Consider the following 23,613-nt stretch of genomic DNA (forward strand, 5'->3'; position numbering starts at 1 on the left):
GCTATTTATCATTAGCATTGTTCTTCCGACGTCTGATTTCTTTTTAATTATAGGAAATGCGATTTTCTAAGATACATAAACTTTTGGGATTGACTGTATAGCCAATACATCCTTAAATAATGGATTCATCCAAAATTTATTTACTCGTTTTTAAAAAATTGCAAATACGTTTTTTAGTTCATATTACATGCTTTCTTGTAACAAATACCGTTACTCCTTGCATTTGGCATATATATTTAAATAGTTCCTCTTAACTCTGAAATGCACTTGCATCAGACTCGGAGAGTAAACATTGCGGTTGCAATTACTGCTACATTCTGACACATGTATGTATGTATCTACATTCTATCATTAGCCGCGCGGAACTCTTAAAGTTACTTCTTGTAATTCCTGCTCGTTAACCGAGAACGGACCGTTCTTACTCGTCTTGTTTTTAATTATTCTTTCAATAATGGTGTACAACTGGTTAAAGCACGTAAGATTGTACATTCACCGATATCAATCATCTTTACAATTATATTTTCGTATTCGATTTTTGCGCAAAATAAAAGTTTATGATGTCAGTTAAAAAAATGGATTTTGTATAGCAAATTCTTTTCCTATTTGAGTATCGAAACATGTACTCAGCTTCTGATATTCTGCACATTTTTATATATCATTCGATTCTCTTTTAAGAGCAGTAATTCGCAGTTAAACCTTAGTTGGGCCTCTTTAAAATTACTTAGTTGGTACGAAGGTTCAAGTGAGTTCCAATCAGTTTTGAAATCGAAATATCTCAGAAAATGTATATTATTTTAAAGGAATACAAAATATCTTTTATAAAGTTTAATTTTTACAATTTATTTTATAGAAGAAAATGAATAGTGTGACGAAAGTTAGAGAAAAGAAAGAAAAATCTATGATGATTTTGTCGTGGAACATTTTGGATCAAATTAGATGTGAACAAATTGATGATGACACTTCGGTCCAGAGACGGTTGAACCACAAAGAGGATACTGGTAGCTCGTAAAGGATAAACCGTGACAAGTTGTAAAGATTGGCCGCTTAATTACGACTTCAATCCTTGGGAGGTCCTTACCCTGTCAAAACTCCGCGACCACTTAAGGCTTTTAGCCTTTTACCACCGCAGAATATTTCTACTGAAAGGCCATCATGTACCTGCTCAATCCCAGGCTAACCTTCGATATCTGTCTTTCAGATCTCTGCGAAGGGTTGCTTTCTTATGGTCAAGTTTTTGTACCGTGAAGAAATGAGGGAAAGCTGGAAACCTTCTGCGACCGGATAGATTGTAATAGTTTTCCTCATGGAGAAACGAATAAATAACAGAAAACTGCAGAATGAGAAAATTATCTCATCAAACTTTTGTATGGAATTTCGATTGCGTCTTAATAAATAATAAGTGTATCTCAAAGTCTTTTGGAATACATAATTGAAGTTGTTATTGAACTACTGACTGAGTGAAAAAATTATCATTCAAATTATTCAATGGCACATAATTCATTGAATACGCTACTAAAAATTTTGTAATATTCATAGATTCATTTTGTACACTGATACATGTACACATACACACTGAATCTACATATGCATATGAAACTGGATTGATACAATTATTATAGTTTAGCAAAGTGAATTAATCTGCTGCGAAACTATATTATACATTAATGAGATTTTTATGCAAATTGTATTGAATGCATTAACACTAAATCTATCAACAGTTTTTGTACGTTAATATACTATAGTATTCATATTTTTTACATTGGAGTGCAATTAGTGTTAACACTGGCACTTCAGTTAGGTAATAATTACAGCTTTAATGTAAATGTTGCTGTAATAAGAAAATGATGAGATGTATGAGAATGAGAAATCTTCAAAATTGCGTAAAAGAATTGTATTAACAGCAATTAACTTGTGAAGATGATTTCGCTCCTCATATTTGAATGACCGCAGCTAAAAAAGAAATACGTATTCAATATTTGTAGCTGTTCTTGAAGTCTGGTTTATTTCATTAAAATCGAGGTCTGACTATCCGTAACCTTTCTTTGTTAGAATTGTAATGACAAAAACGTGGCATTGGGTAGAATCGAGAGTCAAGTTTGGCGAATAACAAAATCAAAAGTAGAGTGACACGTTCAAGGTTGTCGGTAACAGAATAAAAATCGTATACACGTGTACGTAAGAATGTAAGATGGCCGGTAGCGAGTATAATAGGCCGTATTACGTGGTTCGTCCATATCTCGGTGTAACACGTAGCAATTACAGGTGACTGAGGTCAGTGTTAATACCACAGTCGCGTGAGAGAAGAGTTCCAAAAATGATACGGTTCGCGAGCGGCGACACCGCGTCTTCTTGCGTAATTCGCCTGCACAATACGCACGGACACGACGTCCTCCTCTTGGGCAAAAGGTCCCGATAGCCGCCGCGCACTTACACACACACGTATTTATTAATTTAGCCTGCTCATTACGTATTAAGAGTCCTGCGGACGCTTAGCGGCTGAATATTACATGTTCGCGGCCACCGTAATCACCGCTTTATACACTTCCACACCAGAGACAAGGTCGCGGGATCGTCTCCCATGCGTGTAACTATTACGAAAACGAATTCTCTTCTCTTAAACATTTTGTTCTTGTAGTGATTCATATATTTTATCTTACAGGTTTCGAGCAAGCTTTGTCTCATGTCAAATCTTCTAAAAAATCACAGTCCTCACTGTATAAATGATGCCCTTCTTTGTGGTTCTAAATATTTCAGTTCACATCAATAAACTAAACGGATCTTATATATTTATAATTAGACATGTGAGAAACATAATAGATTCACGTGATACAAAAATGAGTAAGGAATTAAAAATAGCTAAATGGATAAATAATGTTTCAAAGATTAAACGATACTTAATTTCATTTTTTCAATTGACACTATACTTTGCATTCTACATAAAAGTCTCCAGTTTGCATATCAATCTAATATCTTCGAGGTATATGAAAATCAAATTCCTTTTCTCTTAAACATTTTGCTTTTGCAGTCATTCGTATATTTTATATATTATCGGTTGGAAGCAAGCTTTGTTTCATGTGACTTAGAAATTATAATATAAAATTAATAAAAAAATTGCAAGTTTGAGTTACATGAAAATTAAAAATGTACACATATAATAGTCGTGTTTTTAGAATGCGACTCTTATTGTCGATTAAAACCGAATCGTCTAGATTCATTCATGAATACAACGTTTGAATATGCTAATAATTCTATAAGAATGATGTAAAAACTAGTACAGAATAAAGTACACCGGTCGGTATATCGATTGGTCGTTCTTCGGTAATACTTTTTTCCATTTTAAGAGATAATTATACAGAAAATGATGGACGTGCAAAGATATATGTATTATCGCGATAACGCATTCGTGACACTTGTCAAATACGCGATTTACCTGTCGAATAACATTAAACTACATTTTAATTCTAGCCGATGCACAATTTGTTAGGAGCCGAGGTTTACCTATTACGTTTTTTCCCCGATTATATAATTATTCGCCTTGAAAACACGATAATGCGTGTCTTCTGCGCGCGTATTTATCTACCTGTAGAAAATCCTCGTCCACGAACAGATTCCAACATTCTGAACCAGTTTGGTATTGTTGCTCGATGGTTGCCGGGTGAGACCTGTTGACAAACTGCTGGACGTCATTCATGTGTGTTCCCTGCTGCCAAAACTCATTCGTTCCTTCGACTTCAACAGTGCACACTTCTTATTAAAACTGATTATTCTCGCAACGCTTCTCTCTTCTTAGTACATATGAGACCATCGTGGGAAGATGCTTCTTACATAGCCATCGACAAATACTCGCCCCGTGCTCTCATCGCGAGTGTCATTTTAATAACCACGCACTTTCAGAGATGTAACAACAATACGCAAAACCAAGAGCATTCGGTATTAGTTTTTCAGAGATTGAAATATAATTGAACGCGTATCGACACTGCGTCATTTAAGCAAATTAATTCACGATTATCGCCGTCACAGTTCTCGTTGAATAAAAAAACGTGTAGCGTCACACTCGTCGCCGGTCGCACAATCGACTTTAGTGGTTTTTCGTCGCCCCGGGAAAACGATGCGGCCGTTTCCCGCAAGGTTCGCGTTCCTCTCGGCGTTGTTACAGTCGCGAGCGCGTTGCCGGGAATACAACGGTTGATCATCGGCGGATCGTCGCTCGGCAAAGGATCCACGGGTAGTAGGGCGACTCCGCTCCGATTGGCGGCTGATTTCAGGTGTACGTCCACACCACGTGCATGCACGCGGGTCCTGTGTGCGCGTACTTACGCATTGCGTCACGTTCCAGTCTCTCGACAACTGCCATACTCTCGAGGACCATCTCGCTGGGTCATTGTCACGATCGTTCTAACAACGTGACTACGCTCGCTGGGAAATTATCCCACGACTGGGCTAAATCACTTTTGCGATCCACGCTTTTATTATTGATATCGTCTAAATGTTACGCGATATGGGAAGCAGGAAGTCATACAATGACCAGTGATATAATAATATACATAGGATTTTTTGTTGTCTTTCGTATGACAAGTTTCTTATTCATTATATTCCTTGATGAAAAATACCCTTCAATCTTATTCCATTATGATCAGTCTAAATTTAGTCTGTTTTGTAACATCAAATGAGCAATGCCATCACTTTTTAATACAACGTATAATATAGTCCTTTTACAATAATTTGTTGAAGCCACTATATCTTTACGCAAATTGCAAGACTCAATTATGGTGTGCATTGCAAGATTTAATTAAAAGACTGACGTCAAGAGACATGGGACAGCGCGTAGAACTCGCGTGACACAAATTCAGGAAACTAGAGCTTAACTCTTGAGCCTCGTCGGCTACTAGGAGGACATACAAGGTGTGAGAACGTCTGAGTGAAATGTTTATTGGAGCATCGAGGTTGACTCTCAAGTCTTAAACCCGTCTTTTCTATGAGAATCGTGGATTTTGATCTGAGAAGCCTGTCGCAGTAACTGATCCTATCTCGAAAGAGATCTTAAGTGTAGACGAAATTTTATGCAAAATAATTTGGCAGACTTTTGTGCAAAATAAATTGTACGAATCTATCTTCGTTTTCACTTACATTTTAAATGTACTATCAATCATATGAAGGGGTAAAAGTGATAGTGGTAAATCACTTTCTGAAATGGAATCGTTCCGGAAAAGGTACAGCTGTTCTGTTAACATGCCTACATTGCGCTGTTATCACTGTGCAAGGGAAATGAGGTAGAATTTACTTCATGTTTTCTTTGAACGTATTTGTAGTTCAAGGAAATGAAAAATTATTAGACGCCAGCATCCCATTAGTGGATGATTGGGTGAAAATCCTGGCTTCGATCGTATTAATTATTGGGTATACAATTAAAAATGTAGAGAATAGAAATATTTACTTAAAAGTCAAGTCCCTAAGTCAACGAACTTCAAAGGTATCGAAAATTTCGTAAATATGCATTTCACACTATTTCATCCCTTTAGTGGATGATTGGTTTAAAATCCTGAAATTGATTTTTAGGTATTTACCTATAACTTACCAAAATACAAAAATATTGAGAAACACGTTTAATTCCAGTAGGAAGTCAATTTTGAAAAATCCAACAATTTTACACATAATAAGTAAGATTGTAAGATGTATTTATCTTTTAATATTCTGTACGTTTTTATATGTATATCGCATGCATTCTTTATATCTTCTGTGGATACAATTTTTCTATAAATGCATCAAATCCGTAGTCTATGTGTGTCAGTAGGTTCAAAGAAATGTGGTAGACGTTGGAAAATATAGTGCAACCTCAATTACCCGAAACAGCTTGGTTATTTCTCTTTGTACCGCGTCACTCCGCGTTTCTCCTTCGCTGATGCGAGCTTCTTTCCTTTAAACTTCTCTTCAAGTGGACAAATGGTTTAATCTTTATACAAATATTATTTATCGTACTCATTGTACGTGAACATTAATGACATCTAGTTTCTCTAGATTTTGTGATATAATATTCTAATAAATACATCTTTACGTTTGTCGCTTCGTTCATGATAAATAATCAATATTTGAGTTTGACATTATGTTGAAATTTGTTTTTATTTATATTGCAATCGTGCAATCAGGCTATTGTGGCATATCTTAGCAAAATAAATAATTGAATTATTTGATTCTTTAATCAGAAATCATTTTGAAGCTATTTCTTAATCGTTTGTTTCTTTCTATCAACCATTATGTATATATTGTTTACCTTGAAACATTGAAGCAAGTAAAAAAACTGATGAAAAAGAGAATGGTAAAAAATTTCATACCGTCATTCTCTTAATCATTTCGTAGCATCGTTTACTGCTCTTATTAAATTGATTCGAATCATTTTTTCAAGTTGCACAATTTTCATAATAACAAAACATTTACATAATAACATGTACTATTTCTATCGAGGACAACAGACACGTGTAAATTTATTAAAATTAAGTAGAAGCAAAATTAAGACAATTCACATCGTTAGATATAATAGATATCGAATCTTCTTGCCAAGCATTAAAATCACTGAGTGCGTGTACGTAACATGACTCAGTTCGTATATTTGTAAATCAGAGCCACTAAGTTCTAAATGTAGATATTTAATAAAATTATATAAAATAAATTATGGTTGTTCGACGAGTTCAACTATGTAGCAATCTTTTTAACATACATAATATAACTTACATATTTATCAGGATCAATTTATTTAAATCAATGGTTTCGACTCGTCAGAAATTAGTTTCTATCTTGTACTGTATGACAGAAGAATTTTATGTTACGTATAATTCATTGGTATAAAAAAACCTCTGGCCCCATTGAAAGCCATGAAACTTTAATTCCTTCTTTATAGAAATAGACTACCTATACGTATAACATAATCCTTTATCGAACTTCCAAAACGAAAGTGCAATAGTTATTTATAAATACTGAGACAATTTTTATATAGAATATCATTCTGGATATTTTAAATCGAAATGGGATAATAGAAATTTCATGTCAAATTTATTCTAAGTTAAATAAATTTTAACGAGTTCTTTGATAACAAAAGTAATGTATTTAACAAGTAAAAGTAGAATATTTATTTTCAGCTCATCTAATAGTCATATTAATTCTCCTCTATTGTAATTAAAATGCGACATTACAATATATTGTATTATGTAACATGATACTATGTAAGTTATTGTCAAACTGAAAGGTAGATTTTTGAAAATATTCTTTTATGTGAAAAATATAAACGCTGCATGTGATGCATAAAATTATGTAAAATATCAAAAGCCAGTAAAAATACATCTACTAACCTAACCTTGAATAAATGATAAAAGAAACTAGTGCAATGCAGTTCCTTAACCGATTATCATAAGTTTTTTGCTTTGGACAAAGGTATACATTGTAGCTACTGTATAATTAAAGATCCAACATATAGTCATATATTACTCAATGAAGTATTCATTTAACACGAAAGACAATTTTAGAAGAAGCACACGATTCTTCAAGTCTTTGACAATTTTCTGTATCACATTAATTTACCATATAAATTACATTAATTAAAAACTCTGTGCAATTATAAATTTTTAATTCCACAGAAAGTTCAACAAACACTGAGTTACCTCTATAAATTTTCCAACAGAGATTGCTAGAATCGCAATAAACAAACAAACGTATTGACGTTAATTGCGATCAGTGTTAATTAATGACAGAAAGTTTCATTAATTCGAGGATGCTTTTCTAACAAATTGAAGGACAGTCGCTGGTAAAAAAGCGTCTTCGTCGACGCGGTTACGTTGCCATTACAACATGCGACCAGCGAGTGTACTGGTGCCGCGTGTACGTACACATATACGTTAATTATGGTATGGCAAACATCGTGCTCATAAGAACATTATGCATATGGATATATCGGTAATTTCCCGGGACAAACCAAGGCGAGTTTGCATCGCGATTGTTGTCTTCTGAATCGACATAAGTAATATTCGATCAAAGAGGTCGCGACTAGATTGCGGAGTTTTATGCAAAGCATTAGCACGTAATAAATACCAATTAGGAAAACGAAGTCTAAATTCAGATTTCTTTTACTATTCAAGAACAGTGATCTGTAATATGCAGATCTCATGTATTTATAGAAAAATCGAAGGTGTAGCAATTAAGTATGAAGAATGAGTGCGATATTTACAGCCATATGAGATATTAAAAGCTGTACGCATATTTCAGTATTTATATATCATATATTATATAATCGTTTCAGTCGATTGATTTTCGTTACGATGTGGTTAAGGTCAACAGTTTTTTTTAATAAAAATCATATTTTTTAACGAGTTCGTTCTATTTAAGAAACCGAGGTTCATTTTTGCATGTTTGTCTACGGACGGACTAATAATATTTTTGGAACAATCTGTATTATTTAATGTTCATATATGTATGTGTAATACGCGTACCTGGAAGGAACGGTGATGCGGATGATGGGGATGATGAAACTGCGGCGTGTGAATCATGTCGCCGGTCTCGGGATCCTCGCACTTGGATGACTTCGCGACCTCGACGACACTGCTCGAGCTGGTAATCGCCGCTTCGTCCTTTGCGCTCGCGGATTCTCTCACGTTGTCCTCTGTCTTCTTCTTCACTTCCGATTTCGCTTCCTACACGACCAATTTTCGAATGAAACTGTTTCCCAAAACGTAAAATATCGAAACCATCATTCTAATTACCATATATCTGATAAAAATCAGATTTTATAGGAAAGCAAAAGAATTTATCGTTTCAGTCTACTTTTATGTTTTATGTAACTCTCTTGTATATACATTTATTTGCTCAGTTTTTACATAACATAATTTCTACATATCTGGTTGCTGTCTAATTAATTATTATATTATTCTCTTCTATATTTTTATTTAAAGAGCTTTCGTAGCGTTATCTACAATTGAGATATTATTAAACATATTTTTTTCGTTTCCTGAAGTCACATACGTGGGGGGTATGATCTCTTTTATGTACAGCTAACTAAAATGATTCCCGGCGTGCTTTGGATGCACACATGCGAAATCAGACTTTCATTATGCGGTACAAGTGTTATGAATATTTCTCATCTGCTCAACATTGACAGTTTGACAGTTAAATATCTTGAGGTTCGAACTAAGCTTCAGATTTCAAATCCTGACGAACGTAGTGACACAATGATATGATACAGTATCTATTTAAAATTGGTTGCAATGAATGAATCCTAATCAGAATTCGAATTAAAATCATAGTTAAAAGCTATGCTGTATTTCCAATCGTATGTTATACGGGCAAAAATTGTTTCAATAAAAAAGGTAGGCCTGTCCCACATAAAAAACGAAACGACATTATATTCTGGCTTTTGTTTTTGTTCTGCAGTATTCGTCCAAAATAAACAGCAGTCTGGATTAATCGAAATATACTGTGTAAGAAATTGGAAATACGTACCTCTGGCTGAGCCTCATCGAGGCCAACGAGCTGTAGTGCCTCCTCGAGATTGAATCCGTCGGGCAGGCCGAGCGTATCGTTGTTGAGGAGGCCGTCGACGCTCGCGCTTCCTAAGAGACCACCTCCGAGTAGGTCCGAGGGAAAATCATTCTCGAGCTCTAAAGTATCGGTTAATCCCAAAGAATCATTGGTTAATCCGTCCAACGGGTGATTGTCTAAGCCCAGCGACGCGTCTCGGAGCAGATGATCGTCTTCCTCGGTAGCGTCGCTTCCGCTCCCTCCTTGATTCCCAGAACTAAGAATATATTCACCTGTAACATACGTAGGATTCGTTTATGTACTATTCGCATTCGTTCTTATACAGAGTGAGTCAGTAACAAGTATCATACACAATAACTTGTTATCTAATTATTTCATCAAAACGTGTAGCGTAGGATTTCATCCGATAGAGATCATTAAATAAATGCATTCGTACATTCTGACCAATTAAAGTGTGTTTCTGTCTGAGTTCATAATGAAATCAATGACTATTGATTAATTAAAAATGATATTTCTTATTAACTCACCCTGTATATTTCAGAAATGGGAGGCAAACATATGTATAATAAAATATACAGCGTATTTTAAAATTGGTAAATTAAGTTGTTCAGTTACTAGATTTCTCTCAAATTATATTATGCTCCTTCTAGAAGGATAAGCTAGTACACAATGAGTAATCAGATCTTAATACTACTATGTGTTTTATGTTTTAGTAAAAAGGGGATCAATTTAATATTCAGAATTATTATTAGATTTAATCAACTCAATTTTCTTATTACAGTGTTTCACGGAAGGATTCGAACACATTTTAAAACCAAATGACTTCTATACTATTGGTGTAGTCGAGTTAATTTTCTTTTAGCTGTTAGAATACTAGTTCACTATGTGTGTAACGTGAAGCATAAAAATGTTAGATGCATCGACACGAAATCTTCCAATTCATAATATAATAATTCAATTCTAAGCCGAAACTTGACGAAAACAATTTTCTTTGTTTGAAATCGTTTTTAGCTCACAGTAACAGATTCCTATGAAACTATGTTTCCAATCCAATTTGTTTACACTTACAAAAAGCACGTTTTAAATTTTTATTAGAAACACCAAAAAAAAAGTTAAAATTGCGATTTCGATCATTAACAATTTTACATAGTAAACCAAGTCTTCTATGTATTATTTTTATTCTTTTATGTTTTCTGTTTTCTGGTTTCGTTTATGTAACATTTTTAATTATAGTTTGTGGTTTTTAGTTTCGTACAGGATTTTTATTGGTTTGATTGTAAGTTTAGACTTTATTTCTTCGTTTGTAAATACATTGTGAGAAGGAAACGGAAGTTCAGGCTAATGCAACTCGTAAGAGACGCAATAAACTAAATAAAGCACATCTTCCAGCATTTAGAAGAAAATGACGGTGTCTGCTTCGAGAATAAACAAGTTATTCTACTACTGAAAAAGTACGAACACTTTCGTGAACCACTGTACGTCACAATAACTTCAATATATACTGTAATACATAATTGAAACATGTATTCCTTGTTATTCGATTGCGGCACTCGCTACATCGGTCGCACTGGACGAAGAAACGAAATTACTCATATCCCGACTTCGCGTACTTATCTAATAGCGGGTTTTGTCTAAGGAAAAATGCACGCGATCGACTTATCCGTTGATGAGACATACGTCAGTAAGCGTAAACAGATTCGCGTGCCCAGAAACGATTCTTGAGGATCACTTAAAAGCATTTAATTGCACAGCGCGGTACGGGTCGTCGCTTATTAAACGTTCTGTTACTCGCATTATGTTACTGACGACAGTAATTCGTACGACTGCTACTGTAATCTCGAAAATAACGCACGGTTACGATTATTACGAACGAAATGAGCCAAAGGAATGCGTTACTTTGCTTGATGAATCTCGTGTTACGCGCGTGTCACCCCGTCGAACCACCGTTCTCTTCGATCATAATATAATAGATCTGTTAAATCACTAAACAGACTGCGGATTTGGAAAATATAGAAAATCCATTCACTGTGTATGTTGCATAGAATATGAAAATGGAAATTTATATTACTGTTCCTCGAAAATATAAAACAAATATCCAAATCGCACTTGATAAATTCACATTGAAAACGTTGTATTTTATGCGAAGGTTCACAGTGAGCGTCACGACTGGTTCACGAATAACCGTGATCTATCGTTCACATAAAATTCACTGAATCACGCCACGAGAACACAAATTCGTTTTATCTCCGATAAACAAACTCGTTCACTGCGATCGGTGCACTTTTTAATTCGACAGTAAAGGGGAATGAAGAATTAAAAATTGTTGCGGGATGATTCAAGGGAACCGGATTCACTGTGACTCGACTAAAACTCGACCCGATGCGCGGTACTCGAAAACTGACTGCGGCCGACGGGCAGGTAAAATTTCGGAGGAGGGTACGGGACAGGGAAAAAACGTAACTAATTGAGGGACAAAGGGGTGTTGTTGAAGATCCACCTGCTGGTCCGAGCAACCCCCGAAACGTTCCCGCCCCGCGGCCAATCGCATGTCCCCGTTTCCACCCTACTTCATCCCTTACGCACGCTCCGATCGTTGCTCGCGACTGTTATACTATTCCTTTTGAATAACTGCATACAATCTTTATTAATGTAAAAGTATCTATTGAGAACTATTACCTTAATTCTGATCACTGGGCTACAGATTTCCATTAAAATAAAACATTTGTGCTACCAATTTAAAAAATGAAATTCGGACACGTTCATATGTACACAACGTGTACATCAAGATTCTGTAGTGAAGTACAAATATATATAAACTATGTATGTAAATAATTCATATGAGTCTGGCTGAAATTACATACATAACACGTGTATGTTTATCGAGTAAAAGTGGCTATTAAAAATAGCATCTTAAGGAGCTAGGATAATCGCGTTACTTTTCTGACGTTTGTCAGTAGAATTTTTACGTCTCTTTTGCTGATAATCAAGCTAAAACAGTGTAAAATATAGATTTATGGGGCTACACTCTTCGTTTCGGTATGAGATGTTTGGCTCGTCGCTCTGTGGAAAGACAAAAGTTACACCTGGTGTGCTTTTGACTTAATTTCAAACAGAATAATCTCTAAAATTGCTTATAAAGAAAAACATTATAACTACGATTTCTAATCGACTGTGTAACAGTCATATTACTGAATATTAGCATATTTTTTCTTCTTTCCAAAGAGGTACTTGACGACGCAAGAGTATAAGGATGAAAAACCTAGTCCCGTAAACTCATATCTTTGGCTAATTTTGTGGGTAAGATTGACATTCTGCCTTATCGCGCCGATATCGGAATTTACCACCTTAATTGTAGTCACTAGACTGCAGATTTGTATATAAAATAAAACATTTGTGATACAATTTTAAAGAATGAAATCTGGATTCAGATTCCTTTTACTGTCCAAAAATAATGATGTGTACTATACATTTGATACTTTGTTCATTTTTCCACGTTTTTGATGGGTCAAAATGAAATCAGTTTTAAATCTAATAAGAATTTTGTCCCCTTAGGGGAAATTAACACAAGCCCGAGCTGGTTCAGATTCACTGTTACTAACTGTACATCTAATTTTTCTTCAAATGTATCAAATTTGCAGTCTAATGATCATTTATTGAAACAGAAGTATTCATGATAAGATGAAAAAAATAGCTGCAGCACACACACGTAAAATATGTATAAATGTTTCATGTTACTACTTCAAATGTTTGATGTCCTGATTTATAGCATGGTTGAAATATGCGTTTCAGATCTAGGGACCTGTCTCTATTTCCCTGTACCGGTTTGTCAAACACGTGTACGAGCTCTATTAATTGCATTTCCAACGGCAAAAATACTTACGGATGTTTCGTTTCCTAGCAGATTGATATCTGTTTTAAAAATGGGACATGAAATATGAAACACGTGATACGAAAACGGTGTCTCATAGTAAAATACATGCTGTTTAATCACTTTTTTATTGTATCAATTGATTTATCAATTATCAGTGTATGAAATATTGTATTAAGTATTGTAACAACTATTGTATGAAGCATTGTATCACTACATCAATTATTGTATCGAGCATTACAACAATGTTATATGAAAAATTCTGTCAATTACTTCTATCTTCCAGTTAAGTGATTCATTCTCTAGTTGGATAAATAATGTTTCGGAAAACCGACGCGTTCTACTATAATAAATGATTCCATAGAGAACAGGAATTTCGTCTTCTACGTTTGGAGAAAATTTCATACACCCCAATCTAATACATTGACACAGATGCCGCGGTCGAATCAGAGATGTGATTTTTCAGTTCGGAAATTATAGTCGGCCATTATCGTACGGTCGGACCCACATTTGGGCCAGACAATGGCCGACGCTACTCGTTAATGTAATAGCCATCTGAAAAGGTAGGATGTTCGGTTCGTTCCTTCCACCCGTGCCTCGTGACCGACAGAAGAACGAAAAGGCTCTATACTTCTTTCGCCGTGCCGCCTGTCGTTCAATTCGGCCCGGGGCCTGTCCACGTTCGAGCAGCCTTCGAAGAATTATTATTTTATGAGATTATTATCTCTAATAACATCGACCGGTGCGAGGAAAAAAGAAGGAGACGTAGAATTTTCTGGCTTCTCAGCTTCTTCTATTTTCCTCCGCCCGAAATAAGAATCAATTAACGACAAAGAGCGCGAGCGCTCGTTTTCTCGCAGCAAAAATATAATTCTCTAGTGGCAAAAAGTTGATCCGAGGTTGTGTTTCGACGAATGCAAGCTCTTTCGTCTTCCACGCTGATTGAGTACATTTACAAAAGTAGAGAGTCATTCTAATGATTTGGATTTAGGTTTGTTTCAACGAAATTCGAAAAATTTTACTTGATCCTCTTTGGGCAGATAATATTTTCCTCAATTAAAGATAAGCTATTCGTTGAAAGCTGGCGGGAATGTGTTAAACAATATCAAATGAACAAAGTCCTAATTAAACATCAGACATTACAGTCATAATTCTTGTTTATGTTTCCCTCGTGAGAGACGGCGGGAAAGATGTGATAATAACATTAATAACGCGGTTAATTAAAAAGAGACAGGGTTAAATACAACTCGTCAAATCTTAGAGTTAATGTTTGTTGAAGGAGGAGAACAATTACATAGAATCTAATCTCTATCTGAGTCTAAAGCTAACAAGTGTTCTTTTTTTTTCAGAAGCTACTGAACGCATACAATAGATTTGATGGTATAATAAATGAATCAGAATTTTAAACAAATTTTCACTTTATTACTTTTCTTTTTTACGGATACATTCTAATGAAACATTCTATTAATTCCTATATGAATTATTGTACGAGTCATTATATGACAGATTCTATCAATTACTATAACAATTGTTATATCAAACATTATATAAAAAATTCAACCATCAAATATTGTATTACAAGCATTGCAGCAACTGTTACATAAATAAGATCATTATTATTTTATATCAAACGTGATATATCAAACATTATGAAACGCCTCAAAACGTCATTTTTACTACGATCGATACGATTTTAGGAAAACTATTCAATGGATTTGGAAAATTCTTCCACTGTTCTATAGCCTCGCACTCTTGCATGACTTTTGATTGAAATATTAATTTTCTATTCAACAATTTTTAACAAGAAAACACGATTCTTTTGAAATCTGTACAAAAACACTTAGCGATCAGTGGGGTTTTATTATTTTTTAGATAAATCTGTATAAGGTAAGTATTCATATGTTTATTTTATTCAGGCGATTGGGTCCTGAGGTATCTGCCAACTGTTTGAACATCTTTTTTCTTTGACACTGTCTACTATACTTATATTTTCCCATCTTCGAATCAATACAAACGACATTAAACATTCTTTTACTATAAAAACGTGCGGAAATAAATAATAAAATAATTTTTCAAGTTACATCTCGTGGATTTCTTTTGAAAAAACCTTGAATAATTCGTTTCATTTCGATGTTTACATAAGAATGTACCCTGAAATCCAGCGGAAGGGAATTCGCTGGATGACGGCGCGTCTAAAAGTAATAGCTTCGGTTCCCTCCAGTCTTGTTCGATTCCACGGCTTCTTTGAACACCGCGGCCGGCTTTTTCCACGGCCACGGGAACGTCGCGTCGACAGATCATTTCTCACATTTCGCGCGCGCCTAACGACCATTTTCTTTTTTCCTCTCTACCGGATCCCCCGTACCCATCCACGGATAATAATTCCTGCGTTACTCGACAAAATTTTTCGACCACTGGCCCCTTCGGGGCACCGTGGCATCGAAAAGGTACCAGCCGTGCGTGCCTCTGATACAACGTTCATCGGTTCCTGGCGAAGCTTCGAAAACTACCGGGAAAGAATCGAACGAGGCGAATGCGCCGGCACGATTGTCCTACCGAGGGATGACAAATATATCGAGGACAAATCTTATTTGCGGCCCTCGACAAAAGGGCACCGGATCACCGATACCGACACGCTTACTTCCCAACGGGTTTGACGTCTCATTTTCACCGTTTGTCGTCGACGAAACGTGCGAACGTCACCTGCCGCGATTATAAATAGCCTAACTTGTTAATCGCGATCATTGATTCCCTGTCTCGATCATTAATTGTTGTCGTTGACCGGTGTCAGGATGCGTGTCCTCATCGTTTACCAGAATAGATTGGTTTCGATAGCGTTAACCCTTGCACGCATTGTCCCATCAAACAAACCTGCCGTGTCTAATTACCTATTTAATAGCCAGTTTTATGTTCAGTGTGCAATTTTATGTTCGATTGGATTATTTTGATTGTATCTGGTCTTACATAGACGTAAATGTGTATCAGTTCAAAATTCAGTTTATAAGGAGATATTATTTTTAATTTAGTATTTCTTCATAAAAACAATTTTTAATTCAGATGTCTTTGATATTACTTTTTTGTATTGTAACTTGTAAAATGAGAATGATACAAGAAGTAGAATGTTTTCATTTAGATTCTCATGTAACTTTTATTTACCGTTATACATGTATACTTATTATATATTGTTTATATAGAAACCGTATGAAAATAATTTAAATATATTCGATTTATTCTAGTTCTTATCCCAACCCGTCGCATCGATAATTCAAAAGGGACTTGGAAAGATGTATAAATTATTTCAATACTTCATACAATTTAAAAATGTAATTACGTGAATGGACTCATTGTGGTTTACCAGATATTATCACCTTAATTTTCGTCATTATTATTGTATCTACTGAAAAATGTTTGTATAATAATAATAAATAATTCTAAATGATTTCAAGAGAGGCATATTCTGGTGATGTGATTTATTTTGTAGGTGAACAAATAGAAGAGATGTAAAGGTCATCAACATTTTCTTAAATGAGATTGTATATATGTATGTATTACCAATGGAAAAGAAAGATTCAGCTCGAACTTTTCCCGGCACCTAATGAATATACGATTTCGTAAGAAAAAAAACTGTAGTTCCGTCGATCTATCTTAGGAATGTAATTTGTAATAGGGTAATCTACAGTAAGATTATTGTACAAGCTCGGTGCATCATTTTACGTTTAAATTAATCCACTCTTGATAAAGTACATTTACGCACTGTTCATATCGCTTAGGACAACAAGTTTTTATGTATCTCGAGCGAGATTGTATAATTAGTTAAATATATGAGGAATAAAATGTATGAGGAATAAGATCGAACCACTGTCTTAATAAAATGCATTAAGATCAAGAGCGAACACCTGTCTTAATAGAATGTATGAAGACTAAGATTAAACTGCTGTATAAAAATGAGCAATGGATGTGCCTATAAAAAGTTAATAAAACTGTGAAATATGAATGATATTTCTCTTTAATAAAGGAATTCTTACTTGTCATGTAAATATACAATATCTTAAGGAAAATTGTAGTTCTGTCAACCTATCTTAGGGAATGTAATCCGTCAAACAGTATCTTATCCAAAGTACGACTATTGTACAACAAGCACGGTACATCGTTTTACGTTTAAGTCACTGAATCTTTGATAATTAAAGTACATTTCTGCACTATTCATATCATCTGAGGCAATAATTAGTTATACATACATGCATTAAAAGTAAAATTGTATATGCCACTGTGTTGACAGAATGTATGACAAGCAACATCGAACAAAAATGGATGTCTTAACAAAATGGATGAAGAGCAAGATCGAACTACTGCCTTAATAAAACCTATGAAGACCAAGATCGAACCACTGTCTTAATAAAATGTATAAAGAGTAGGATGAAAGCGTTATTTTAATAAAAAAATGAAAAAGGAGAAACAGAACATAGAATGTTAATGAAACTGTAAAATATGAATGATATTTGGTTTTTATCACGTAAATATACGATTTCTTATGGAAAATTGTTGCTCCGTCGACCTACCTTAGGGAAGGTAATCCGTAATACGGTAATCCAAAGTACGATTATTGTACAAGCACAGTGCATAGTTTTACGTCAAAGTCACTCAATTCTTGGTACTTAAAGTACATTTCCGCACTAGGGCAACAATTTTTTATGCATCAAAAGTAGGGTTGTTGGTATCACTGTCTTAACAAGTACGAACAATAAGATCGAACCACTGTCTTAAAATGTATGCAGATCAAACCACTATCTTAATAAAATAGCAGTGTATGAGGAGTAAGATGTCCACCACTGTCTTAACAAGGTTGTTGAAGAACAGGATTAAACCACTGTCTTAACAAAATTTATGACGAGCAAGATCAAACACTTGTCTTAATATAATAAAATGTACAAAGAGCGAAATAGAATCACTGTCTCCACGAGATACGTGAAGAGTAGGATCGAGTCACTGTCTTAACGAAATAACTCGCACTGTTTTCCCACACTTTCTCGCAAAGACTGTTCATCTGTGAAATTCTTCCATTGATACCAAACGGGAATACACATTGAACGTTCTTCTCGATTAAACACCGTCGCAATGTGAAAAATTGATCAGTGGAACGAACTGGCTGAGATCGCGTTAGGAAGTGCAAGGACGGTCGAATGTAGCGGGTTTCCCAGGTAATCTCGTTTCATGGTAAGCGACACTGTGAAACTCCGGTCGGAAATTATAAACAGCCGATGATGATTTCGATGCAGGCACAGCATGGAGTCGACTGATAGTCTATCGCGTAGCAAGGCATTGCTTAACCATGGCCAGGACAAGTATTGTGCCAGGCGACGGGTTCTCCGTTAAAAAACGGACCAATCACGACGGGGTTGGCTGTTATTCCAATATGGCTGCCAGACAATGCGCGCTGGAGGTCTGGAGAGAAGAAGGGGAGGGAAGGTCTCCCATAATGCCATTCTCCGGCTCCCCACTGTGACCAGGGAGCGTATACCGAGGCTTGATCGGCCGACGATGCCCCGTGTGTTCTCCAATACGACATACGGTACGTGTATGTTACCCAGGGGTGCATCTTACTAGGACATGGCCCCGAAACACTGTCCTTCGGATTCTAGTCCAGAAATCTACAAGGTAAGTCGGAGGAAGATGCCGAATCACTATAATTTTGAATTTATTCAATAAATGTTACCGCCATGCTAACTTTTATCTTTTCCTTTCTATTTTTATTTGATAATAGGCAACAAACATATTCGGTATTCATAGTCGTTACTTATTTTTAAGATTCCCTTAAGTCCCTGTTTTGTACAGGAGACATACTATGCTGCACGTCCAATGAAGTTTCTAAATCTACCAATTTTGTTCCACAATGTCTATTCGCTGATTTTATTTCTTATTATTTTAAGATAACATATAGAATGACAGAAAAATAAGCCAGTGAGTAAATATGGTGATCTCAATAGAAATTGAGACATTTACTAAGATGAGAGACATTTTTCTCTTTAGAGTTCATAATTGCACCAACATTTACGATTATTAGCGACTATTAGGTGTTAAATCATTACGAATTGTAAGTACAATTTCTGAATCCAGTGTTGTTGATAAACGATATCATTACGGTCGAGTTATCTTCATTAAGGGCTTCTTTAAGGTCTGTTGATATCTTGAATTGTTATATCCACAATACAGTAAATACAGTCAATTGCTTTGGGTCTTCACTCGACACCAGATAGCCAGGAGTTAATTTTTAGTTAGTTGTCGAGTTGGTATTGTCTGATCAAGACATTTCCATGCATGTTATTTTAGTAAGGGACATTTACTGAGGTAAATCAAAGTCATTAACGGGGCTGCTAATGTTAAGATTTTTACAGATTTATTAGAAAATCCTAGGTATCATTCTCCGGTTTACCTCATTAATGTCTCCTGTAAAAGTGTTTGAAAATTCACGAAATGTTTGTCTCTTGAAAGATGGATATAGACTACAACATTTGTTTGTAACAGGACAATGAGCTCGCCCTAATATGTACAGGTTCATTTTTATTATAGGAGTATTATGCTACTAAGATGAGAGACATTTTTCTCTTTAGAGTTCATAATTGCACCAACATTTACGATTATTAGCGACTATTAGGTGTTAAATCATTACGAATTGTAAGTACAATTTCTGAATCCAGTGTTGTTGATAAACGATATCATTACGGTCGAGTTATCTTCATTAAGGGCTTCTTTAAGGTCTGTTGATATCTTGAATTGTTATATCCACAATACAGTAAATACAGTCAATTGCTTTGGGTCTTCACTCGACACCAGATAGCCAGGAGTTAATTTTTAGTTAGTTGTCGAGTTGGTATTGTCTGATCAAGACATTTCCATGCATGTTATTTTAGTAAGGGACATTTACTGAGGTAAATCAAAGTCATTAACGGGGCTGCTAATGTTAAGATTTTTACAGATTTATTAGAAAATCCTAGGTATCATTCTCCGGTTTACCTCATTAATGTCTCCTGTAAAAGTGTTTGAAAATTCACGAAATGTTTGTCTCTTGAAAGATGGATATAGACTACAACATTTGTTTGTAACAGGACAATGAGCTCGCCCTAATATGTACAGGTTCATTTTTATTATAGGAGTATTATGCAAATGATTTAACTACTCACCTTTCGTTTCTGGGTTCACGTATGATTGGGTATCTTTTTATAACGCGATGAAAGGACAAGATGGTACAGCAAGCGTGTAATCGAAAACCAAACGATATGAAACTCATGCATTATAAATCTCTTTTCGGTATTACGCGTGATTCTTCATGCACGAAGTTAATTCTGTCTATTAATATGAATGACCTTTATCAAGAATCCTTTCTTAAAGTTCTCTAGATTTCATTAATATTAAAAAGGCTTTATTATTATTTCTTTAATCTATTACTACTTTTATCCTATGATAATAATAGCAGTTAATGAATTTAATTTGTCCCATAATAATGCTAGCAAAAGAAAATGAATATAGAACGCAACATTTATTATCAAAAAACTAAACATGTTACTCCTAACTTTATTTTGCATGTTCAGATAGTTTCAGGATTTTTCAATAATTTCGTTATTGGATTTTAATCTTGTAGGTAGGATTTCTTGGCTGCGAAGCTTTGCTTTCCCTATAACATCGTTTTTATTTTTATGTATCAAGAAGTGGATAATTGCAACTCGATCTTTGCTTGAAGACTCCCTTTTCATCATCTTACTTTTACAATGGATTTGAGATTCAACTGAAATAAAACAATTGATTTCGAACGGCGGATGAAGTTAGACAAATAATAATAATTCGGAATAATTAGGTTAACGTAAAAATTGAAAGATGTGTCAAGACGTTATGAAACATTGATTTTCATTGAAGGTTTCGCGCTATAACATAACTGACAGCTGCATTCGCCAATAATTCCCGTTTAAATATTCACTTGCTACTATTATTATGGGACAGAGCTAGTATAACTTTTGTCTACTACTACATGGATATTGGTTTATAATTGGTTATAAAAATTGAGACTATCCACATCTGTTCTTACTTTATGATGATTTGTATTATTGTCTTTGGTTTTTATTATAATTTGCTTAATTGTTTGTACTTAATATATTCTATATTATTATTTCTATTATTCGACTTACATTACGAACTTTTACCGAATTTACTTCTTTTCTTTCCTTTTCTTCGTTGTTCTTTTAAAATCTCCTTATAACCATTCTGTTATGACGATAACACTCACATATCACATAATACGAGAATTCCATATTTATAGCATGATTAGCAAAATGTAAAGTTGATGCGTATATATGAAAAAATCGCATGTGGAAAGAATACAAATGTTGCACATGGTGGATGAATATAATTGCATTACAGGCTTACATCATAAAACTAATGTCTATTTGAAATCCATCTTTTAATTAGGTTGATTGTCGTTTAGATTGATTACATTGCTACATCGACGTCACCTACATTCTTATTTAGATTGACTATCATAAACACTTCATTTTGCTTACATTTACATTTTGCTTTTGTGGTCCAACACACAGGAATAGTCTATTATTCCAAAAGTAAAAATGAAATGACCGTAATGTTGCGTAACAACTTTTGTGCCTCGTGTTGATGACGTTGATGTACAATATATTCTTTCGAAATAGTAATTTTTATGCGCGTTCATGTAAATACGTTCTATGCGTCGATATCTGGTTCGGTGACTAGCGGTTTTCAGTGGCGACCAGTAGGTTAGACTCGTCAGATGATAAAGGCTGTAAACCACCGCTGTTAAGATCATATCTAAATCCTGTCAAATGTCTGTTCTATCGATACCCTTTATTCCTGTGTCGTCGCTCTCATTCGGACACTGTCAAAGATCACCGAGACGTATCAGATTCGTTTTATAATTACCAATGACACGACTCATCCATAAGTAATAAGGGCCACGACAGATAATATGAAGATTCGTTTCAAGAATTCTTAATAGAGGGTTTAAATAAATTCGAAGATTTATTCTTATTTGAATATTAAAATAAAGTAAGATTTTTAATACCAAAAGTATTGCAGTCGAAATCGCAACAGGAAATGTTAATAGATTTGGGATAAAAATTCGTATTTTAATTATGAGAAAATGATTCTAACGACTTAGTTATCCACGTGGACAATAATAAAATGGAAATAAGGATGTGAGTTACGTCGCTAAGAATGGTAGAACAGAGTGAGAGGACTTTCAACTTTGGGAAACAGGTAACACTCTGTATCCCCGAGATTCATCGTTCACTCAACATAAGAAAATGAAAATTTCAATATATATTATATATTAAGTGTTATATAAAGTTTGTCTAAATGTATGCAACCATTTCAAGAATGTATAGAAAGATGTCTGTAACTGGTTACAGTTCAAAGCCCTCTGATCGAATGAAGAAACAGAAAGAGGTCTGTAAATGATAAGTATAGTTCCGGAGCATTGATTTATTAATCAATAAGTGCAAATCATTGTACCCATTGGCGAACTATTCTGTGCATAAGCGAAATGCGATCGCCGACAAAAGTATAACGTAACAATGCGTGCTCGATCTTCTGGAACGTTCGTTTGGAAGAACCAAGTCTAGGACAACCCCCCTGCAGTATACGATAAATAATAGTGGCTGCATGATCTTGTGCTTTTCCCAACATAGCGTCCCTACCCCCAACCATACGAGATACGATCGCATGCTCTTCGACTTTTTCTTTCATTTCCCGACGAAGCGACGACACGATACAAATCTATTTGCTGTGAATTGTTAAACAGTTTCTGAAAAGTGATGGAAATTTCTATAAAGCCACTGTGATTTTCAATGGAATCTTATTATTACGATTTCTGTGTAAAATAAAACATTTACGGTAACAGCTTAAAAAATGTGTTTTAGCTAAACGTTTCTGTTTTCGTTTAAGCATTGTAATATGCACTCGTCTCTTAACGGTTTGTATATTTTTTTAATATAGCAAGCATTCTTTATATCTACTGTAAATACAATTTTTTTATAAATTCACTACTTACAATAATGCTATAATAATCATTATTTTGTGAATTATATCGTTTTTCAATTGATTATAGATTTATTTAACATTATTTCAGTATTTGCAATGTTAGAAATAATATTTAGTAATAATAATAGGAATAATATTTTATTTGTCCATACATACATACATACATACAT

The 23,613-nt window shown here is 34.7% G+C and overlaps 1 protein-coding gene across 2 annotated transcripts in view; it reads right to left on the bottom strand.

Moving 5' to 3' along the window:
• The window catches only part of cnc (NFE2 like bZIP transcription factor cap-n-collar), an 87,388-nt gene that overhangs the window by 36,611 nt on the left and 27,164 nt on the right, over positions 1-23,613 (bottom strand). The window contains exons 3-4 of one of the 2 annotated variants that reach the window (XM_018030636.2): positions 9,481-9,791; positions 8,475-8,675 (exon numbers count right to left, since the gene is read on the bottom strand). In XM_018030636.2, the coding sequence (XP_017886125.1) occupies positions 8,475-8,531 (57 nt within the window). In that variant the 5' untranslated portion in view covers positions 8,532-8,675; positions 9,481-9,791. Of the gene's footprint in view, positions 1-3,580; positions 4,160-8,474; positions 8,676-9,480; positions 9,792-23,613 lie in introns of those variants that run through there. The other variant, XM_026816973.1, reaches the window with a different exon arrangement.

This window comes from Ceratina calcarata, unplaced genomic scaffold (genome assembly GCF_001652005.2).
Source record: "Ceratina calcarata isolate Rehan_Ccalc_2016 unplaced genomic scaffold, ASM165200v1 scaffold127.2, whole genome shotgun sequence".
Taxonomy (NCBI): domain Eukaryota; kingdom Metazoa; phylum Arthropoda; class Insecta; order Hymenoptera; family Apidae; genus Ceratina; species Ceratina calcarata.